The 7,366-nt window shown below is 54.2% G+C and overlaps 1 protein-coding gene across 1 annotated transcript; it reads left to right on the top strand.

The window, feature by feature from the left end:
* The first annotated feature begins 378 nt into the window (after positions 1-378).
* Positions 379-3,872, top strand: ZFP36L1 (ZFP36 ring finger protein like 1). The gene is made up of 2 exons (XM_080396533.1): positions 379-590; positions 1,330-3,872. The coding sequence occupies exons 1-2, from the start codon at positions 534-536 to the stop codon at positions 2,278-2,280; spliced, it is 1,008 nt and encodes a 335-aa protein (XP_080252659.1). The 5' UTR covers positions 379-533; the 3' UTR covers positions 2,281-3,872.
* The last annotated feature ends 3,494 nt before the right edge of the window (positions 3,873-7,366 follow it).

Raw genomic sequence — 7,366 nt, 5'->3', positions numbered from 1 at the left:
GCGAGCGCGGCTCCGGTCCGGCCCCGCCGCCGCCCGCGCGCGCCACCCGCCGCCTCGCACACAGGCGCGCGCGCGGCGGCCCGCACCACTGCCTGCTCCCGCGCGGGACGGGCAGCCCGCCCCCACGCCGCCCGCCGCTTTTTTTTTTTTTTTTTTTTTTCCGCTTTCCTGTTTTCCCCCCTTTCTTTCTTTTCTCCCCCCCCCCCCCCTTCTTCCTCCCGAAAGTTTTTCTGGGCCTGCCCGCCCGGGTGATTCAGTCGCGGTGTCAATCACCCTGCCCTCCTCCTCCTCCTCCCCTTCCTCCCGCCGCCGGCTCCTCCTCCCGGGGGCAAGTCCGAAACTTTATAAGTTGAGCTTTCCGCGAGCCCGCTGGAAGCGGCGAGCGGGCGCGGCGGCCGGGAGGGCTGGTGGCGGCATCAGCAGCGGCGGGGGGCGGCTGCGCGCCGGGGCGCTGGAGGCTGTGCCGTACCCACGCCGCGACTCCTCGTGTCTCTGTGCCGCTGCCCCACCCGCTTCCCCCCTCGGCGCCGAAGATGTCCACAGCCCTGGTGTCGCCCACCATCTTCGACCTGAGCGAAGTTTTATGCAAGGTAAGCGCGCCGTCGGGGCCGCGCCGCCGGCTTCGGGGGCCGTGTCGGGGATCCCCGCCCCCCCACGGCGTTCTGGTCCGGGGCTGGTGTAGCGCCGCAGGGCGGGGACCGAGCGCGGCTGCGCCGTCCCGGGGCGCGGGGCCCCCGCCGGCGCTTCCCGCCGCCCCGCTCTCCCGGCGGGCCGAGCCCGGGCGCCGGCTGGGGGGGGCCGGGCCCTGCCCCTGCCCGCGGGGCCGCCGCGCCGTAACACGCCTGGGCGCGGCGCGGCGGGCGGCGGTGCTGCCGAGGGGCCGGGCGGGCCGGCGGGCGGGTTCCCTCCCCGCGGGGCTCGGCCGCCCCTCGCTCGGCCCCGCTGGAGGGGGCGGCGGGGGCTAGGCGGGAGCCGCGGAGGGGAGCGGCGGGGCCGGCGCCCGCCCTTCCCGCTCGCCGCCGTTCCCCGGGGAGCTTTCCCGGAACGGAGCTCCGGCCTCGGAGCCTTTTCGGACGCGGCCAGCGGCTCCCCCGCGGTTGGCTCCGTTCTTTACTTGCGTGCGCGGGGGCGGGCGGGGTGGGCCGGCCCGGGGCCCTCGGGTGAAGCGGCTGAAGGGGCTGAAGCAGATGTTGCTGCCGGGGGAGCCCGTCGGGGCAGGGCGGCCGCCGCCGCTCCTCGCGCCGTGCTGTGCCGCGGGAGGCTCCCGGGGCTGCATGGGGACGCCGGCGGAGGCGGTGGCAGTGACCGGCCCTTGCTTTCTTCCCGCAGAGCAATAAGATGTTGAATTACAGCCCGTCGGGTGTCGGTGGGTGCCTGCTGGACAGGAAGGCGGTGGGTACCCCGGCCGGCGGGGGTTTCCCTAGGAGGCACTCTGTCACCCTGCCCAACTCCAAGTTCCACCAGAACCAGCTCCTCAGCAGCCTGAAAGGGGAGCCGGCTCCCATGCTGGGCCCCCGGGAAAGCCGCTTCCGGGACCGCTCCTTCTCCGAGGGCGGCGAGCGCCTGCTGCAGCAGAAGCAGCCCGGGGGACAGGTCAACTCCAGCCGCTACAAGACAGAGCTGTGCCGCCCCTTCGAGGAGAATGGCGCCTGCAAGTACGGCGACAAGTGCCAGTTCGCCCACGGCATCCATGAGCTGCGGAGCCTCACTCGCCATCCCAAGTACAAGACCGAGCTCTGCCGCACTTTCCACACCATCGGCTTCTGCCCCTACGGCCCGCGCTGCCACTTCATCCACAACGCGGAGGAGCGCCGTGCCGTGGCGGGGGGCCGGGAGCCCGCCGTCACCGACAGACCCCGCCTGCAGCACAGCTTCAGCTTCGCCGGCTTCCCCAGCACTGCTGCCAGCGGGCTGCTGGACAGCCCCACTTCCATCACCCCGCCGCCCATGCTGAGCGCTGATGACCTGCTGGGCTCCCCCACCTTGCCTGACTGCGCCAGCAACCCCTTCACCTTTTCCAGCCAGGAGCTGGTCAGTCTCTTTGCCCCCAGCATGGGGGTGCAGGTGCCCAGCGGGGGCTCCCCCACCACCTTTTTGTTCAGGCCCATGTCTGAGTCTCCCAACATGTTTGACTCGCCGCCCAGTCCTCAGGACTCCCTCTCTGACCAGGAGGGCTATCTGAGCAGCTCCAGCAGCAGCCACAGCGGCTCAGATTCCCCTATCCTGGACACCTCAAGACGTCTTCCCATCTTCAGCAGACTCTCCATCTCCGACGACTAATCTGGGGTTTTCCTCTTGCTCCCCCCCACCTCTTATTACAATGTTAAGCTGAACTCCCCCTGCCCTGTCCCCAGTAGTCCAAGCTGGATGTTAACCTGTCCACCTGCCTGCTGTAGACCCACTGGCTTAAACCTTAAGTGCCAAATTACAATGAAAAGCAATAACGTTTACAAAATTAGTGCCTTTAACACTTTCACTGTGACTGTATTACCTCTCCAGCTGCAGAGGGCACCAGCAGCTCTGCACTTCCAGATGTGCAGGAAATGTCCGGACCCAGCTCCCTCCACTGGCCACGTACTGCATCGCCCTCTCCCAGTGGCCAGTTTCCGCTAGGCTGCAGGCATGTGGGGAAGCGTTAACATCCAGTCCTCTTTCTCCCCTCCCCTTAAAGACTAATCTTGCCTGGATCCACTCAGGTCTGTGGGAAGAAAAGCTGAGAACGGACAAAGATTGTAACATGAGTGGGATTTCGACTGGGAGGAAGAAAACAAGACAAAACCGAGATGGACTATGAGAGACTAGATTTTGGTGCTAAAAGTTCCCCGTATATTCATGTGACATCTTAAATAAAGAAACAGAGGGGGTGGGGCCAACAGAAGTCATTCCACACACACACACACACACACACAAGTTCGTGTAAACAAAGTTCCAGTAGACATAGCTTTAATGGTTTTGCTCTAGAGTACTTTAGACCTATCTTAGAGCACTCACGCCAAGCTTTTTATTATTTTTTTCTGGGTTTTTAATTTTGTATAACTTTTCAGAAATTGGAGAGCAAATTTTGCTTGTCACTGCACAACAATATAAAAAAGCTTATTTAACTTATCAAAACGTATTTATTGCCGAAACCTATGCTTTTTTGTTAATTTTGTTCATATTTATCGGGATGATGAATCCATAGAATATATTCTTTTATGTTTAAATTATGATCTTCCATATTAATCTTAAGATTGTGAAGTGTCTTTTTCCTTTTTTTTCCCCACAGTTTAATATATTATACTACAATGACATTTTTTGTAACTTTACACTTTTTTTGGTTATTTTATTTTAAAAAATGAAAAATTAATTTAAAAAATGCAAAAACTGTGTTTGGATTATTTATTTTAGAATTTCCCCCCCCCCCCCTTTTTTTTATGTTGGACTGCAAATTGAGTTAATGTGCTTCTTTGCCTTTCCTCTTCTCCTCCTCTTCCCCTCCCCTGGGTCTTGTCTACCTGGGCTTTAGAATGTACATACCTGAGCTCTGTTGCGAGACAGCGTGGAAGGAAGACTTTTTTTTTTTCTTTTTTTTTTTTCTTTTTTTTTTTTTGTATAGATTCTTCAAGGAGAAGCCTTGGGCTCAAAGTGCCTATCTGAAGACATTCCAAATACAGTTTGTCTTTGTGTTTCTGTATTCCAAGTTTGGAGTTTTCCTTGCCAAGGTTAACGGGACTGGCACAAAGAGAATAATGAATGTAATTATTCCCCCCCCCCCAGTTACTGTTCACTACATTGCTTTTTCTTCCTCTTTGTGTGAGTTTATTTAAAAGAGAATCTCTTTTGTAATGACTGTTTGCAGTTTAAATCAATAAACCCCGAGTTTTTTCAAGAAACTGACAGTGGAGCTGGTTTTACTTGCAAAAATTGAGGGGCTGGTTTTAGATGACCACTCAAATGCAGATACTTCCCTTCTCTTGACCTTTGAGGTGCCCATCTTGTGCTCAAGCATCCCTCTGTCATTCCTCACTGATCCAGGGGTCAGCCCTGCAAGCACATGGGTGTGCAGATCAAGGGCAGCAAATACCTGATGTGACCTACCCTGGTGGTCTTTTAACCCTTTCTTGTTTCTTACAGAGTCCTCCCATCTTGAGTTGCTTGGTCTGTTCCTGCAAACTTCTTTCTGATCAGTGTAGCTTTAAACCTTGGATTGGCTTATTGTTCCTCGTGTGCCCTGTGTTTCCCGCACAGCTCCTTCCCTCTCAAGGAGAGCCTGTGTGTGTTTTGAGTGAGGTTAAAGTGGGGTGTTGATGTGGTACGGGTCAGCTTTGGCAGAGCCGCTGCTTGGTGTTTTGCATAGGAGGGGAATATGTACCCCCAGCAAAGCCTCGGTGTACACACAGATCACCCTGCTATTGCATTCAAGCCATTGTACCCCTTGAAGGTATCAGCCAGCCATCCCAGAAACTTCTGAAGCCAGTGGTTTTGTTTAGGGATGCTTTGCCAGCGCTGCTCATTGTGTTTTCCCATTTGAGCTCTCCGGAGCAAGCTTGGCACTCTTAATTGGGAACTGTTCCAGCTCTCTTCCAAATTGGGGGTGGAATATTGATGCCAAACTACTGATCCTTCAGCTGTCTTGACATGCCTCAGTGTTCAGGAGAGACATTGCCTAATTCATGTTGGAAAAGTTCCTGCCAAAAAAAAAGCTGCAGGGTACCTCGAGGCTTACACTGCCGCCATACCTTCCCTGCTGTTGGCTTTGTTTAACGTGCTTTCTTGTGTGGTCTGGCCATAAAGGTGAGCTAGGTGGAGAAAAGATGGTGGAAGAAGAGTTTGGCTGGTGGAAGCTGGTTCCCATGAACAGTGGAAAGAAAAGTTGTACGGGGAGTCTGCTCGGCAGATGCTGACTTAACCAGCATGCTGATCCTTGACAGCAGAGCCTCAGGCAGAGCCGCAGTGCTGCTCAATGGCCTTCAGATACCTTCTGCTGACCGCAGTCTTGCCTGCCCTGGGCATACGGGTGGTTGGGCCCACATGAGAGATGGGCTTCTGCCTGGAAGACGCATGCCCAACTGCAGCAAGCACCCAGGCCTGCCTCCTTCCCTGCTGCCTGAAGCAGAGCCATCAGCCCCTGAAGAGCGAGGCATATCTGATCTGGAGAAGATCCCAAGCCTATCGCAGGGTGTGCACGCGGAGCTTGAAACTGCTCGCTTCCTCTCTGGACTTTCTGTGCAGCTCTACAAACAAATAGTCTTTGTCCAGTTAATAATTGGTGAAGAAAATAGCTGTATTAGTTGCATGGTGCTATTGGTATGACAAACAACTGGGAAACTGTGCTAAAAGTAGGTCTTCGCTCATGGTACTGTACTTCCCTCGTCCTTCTAGTGCACTGGTTCTGGGAAGCCAGCACCGTTTTTCTTCTGTGAGCTTATTAATGATAAATGCCTCGTCACTCAGTGTTTTGCTTTTTGAAACTAACCTTGAGCTAGGTCACGCAGGTGATAGAGAAGAGCAGAACAGGCAGCAGCGGAAGTTTACTTTCTGTAATAGTTCACATGAGAAAGAGAGCGAGCGAGCGCACTCACGCTAGAGCCTCCAGCAAAGCAGGGATTTGCCTGATCCAATACCATTAGCATTCATTGCAGTTTGGGTGTATGGCAGCAGCTAGTCTGGAGGGACTTCTTCCTTGGATTTACTGTGGATGAGTTGTCCATGCTGTTTCTCATAGGTTAGCATCTGTGTCCCCTAGCAGTTCACCATAGTCAGTAATAGCCTAGCCAAGGCTCAGAAAGGTAAATAGCCTTTCCTAGCATGATGGTTTTGAGACACACATTCCTCTGACTTGGGAGTTCGCCCATGCTCTGGCTCCTTGATTTAGTGCATGGGCCTCTCAGCGCGGCCAGAAGAAAGGGCTGGCCTGCGCACGGGCCCAATTGCTCCTGACGTGCCTGGTGTGCCAGGGCAGAGGGAAGTACCCACAAGGACGAGACACCTGTCGTCCCATGTAAGGTGGCATGGCAGAATGTGCCTTGGTACGCTTCACAGGTTGCACTTCCAGCTCACTGTGGGGCAAGGGGACACCTATGGTGGCTCCTGCTGCTCCTTACATTTTGTTACAGTCACGGATGCTTGCTGTGGGATCCTGGTAAAAGGGCTGCGTCCATACATCTGGGCTGCAGGCATTAGTGGTCAGTCACTTATTTTTTGTCTTCGAAGTTAGGTGACTTCAGTGCTATCCACCTTCAACATGTCTAGCTGTCTTTGTAAATTATAGCCAGCATGCGTGGCTGGCTGTGCCAGTTGCCCCTTGGTAAAGAGTAGTGTGATGACTTTGATCTGCAGAGCTCCAGGTGGCTCAGATCCCACTCTGGTAGCTGCCTCCCTCCTTCCTAATTCCTAAAGCAGCTGTAGGTGTCCCAGCGACTGTACTGGCTGCTCCCATGCTAGGGGCTAGGTGTGGCTTTTGTACCAAAACACCTTCAGTTTGGCAATAGAGGGCTGTGGAAACAGAGGCCGTCTCATGTCCCAAACTTCTTTGTAGGTGAAGGCTGCAAAGTCAAATAGGGTTTCTTTGTTGTTGTTGTTGCTGTTGTTGTTTTTAAAGGCAGGTAGGAACTTTACTATCTAGTTTTGGCCAGCCTTTGTTTAGCATCACTTGCACACAGGCATGGTGTGCCAGATTGCAAGTAACAAAATATACCATTTAAAAAGAACCCTGAAATGCTCCAAGTTCCTGATCCTGACAGCATTTGCCTCATCAGCATAGTCATGAAGTTGGGAGGCAGAGAAGGAAAGAACATGGAGAAGCAGAGAATAGTAGAAATATGCCTTGGAGGACTGTTAACAAGCTGGTTTGAATTCTCAGTCTGTATAGCTCCTGCAGAGGGAGGGCAATGGTCTGCGAATGGGACTTGGAGCTGCTGTTGCAAATCACGTAGGGAAGATTGGGCTCCACGAGGCCTTGCACAGTGAAGGGGAGGTGGCGGTGGGGCAGAAAATGAGGGGGTCACAATCTAAAGAGATGGGGAGCAAGCAAGAGGGCAAGAGCCAGAGATCAAGTCCACATAGCACCAGTATAGCAAGGGTGAGAGAGAAGCCAGACTGTCTTGAGTCTGAAGACTTGCCTAATGGTGTTTGGATGCATGAAGGCTAACGACTGGGTCTTTCCAGTGGGGTTCAGGAGCAGCAGCACTGAGGGGAAGGTCTCAATAATGTAGCCCGCCGGATACTATCTTGTGATTATGCCCAAGGATATGAATGAGTATTAAGATGCAGTAGTAAGTGTGAAAACCACAGCATGCCCTTTACACTTGCTAATTGCTGCAATTTGTGTGGCCTGTGTTGGGGAAACCTTGCATGTGCTAGGTTGGTTTTTTTATTTCCTCTCCTA

The sequence above is a fragment of the Falco punctatus genome, assembly GCF_963210335.1.
Source record: "Falco punctatus genome assembly, chromosome: 7".
Lineage (NCBI taxonomy): Eukaryota > Metazoa > Chordata > Aves > Falconiformes > Falconidae > Falco > Falco punctatus.
This window is presented reverse-complemented; position numbering and strand designations above follow the sequence as displayed.

Excerpts from the sequence above, each read along its gene's own strand:
- ZFP36L1 (XM_080396533.1), top strand. The coding sequence starts at position 534 with ATGTCCACAGCCCTGGTGTCGCCCACCATCTTCGACCTGAGCGAAGTT. Across the intron at positions 591-1,329 it reads TGAGCGAAGTTTTATGCAAG|AGCAATAAGATGTTGAATTA; the intron begins GTAAGCGCGCCG and ends TTCTTCCCGCAG.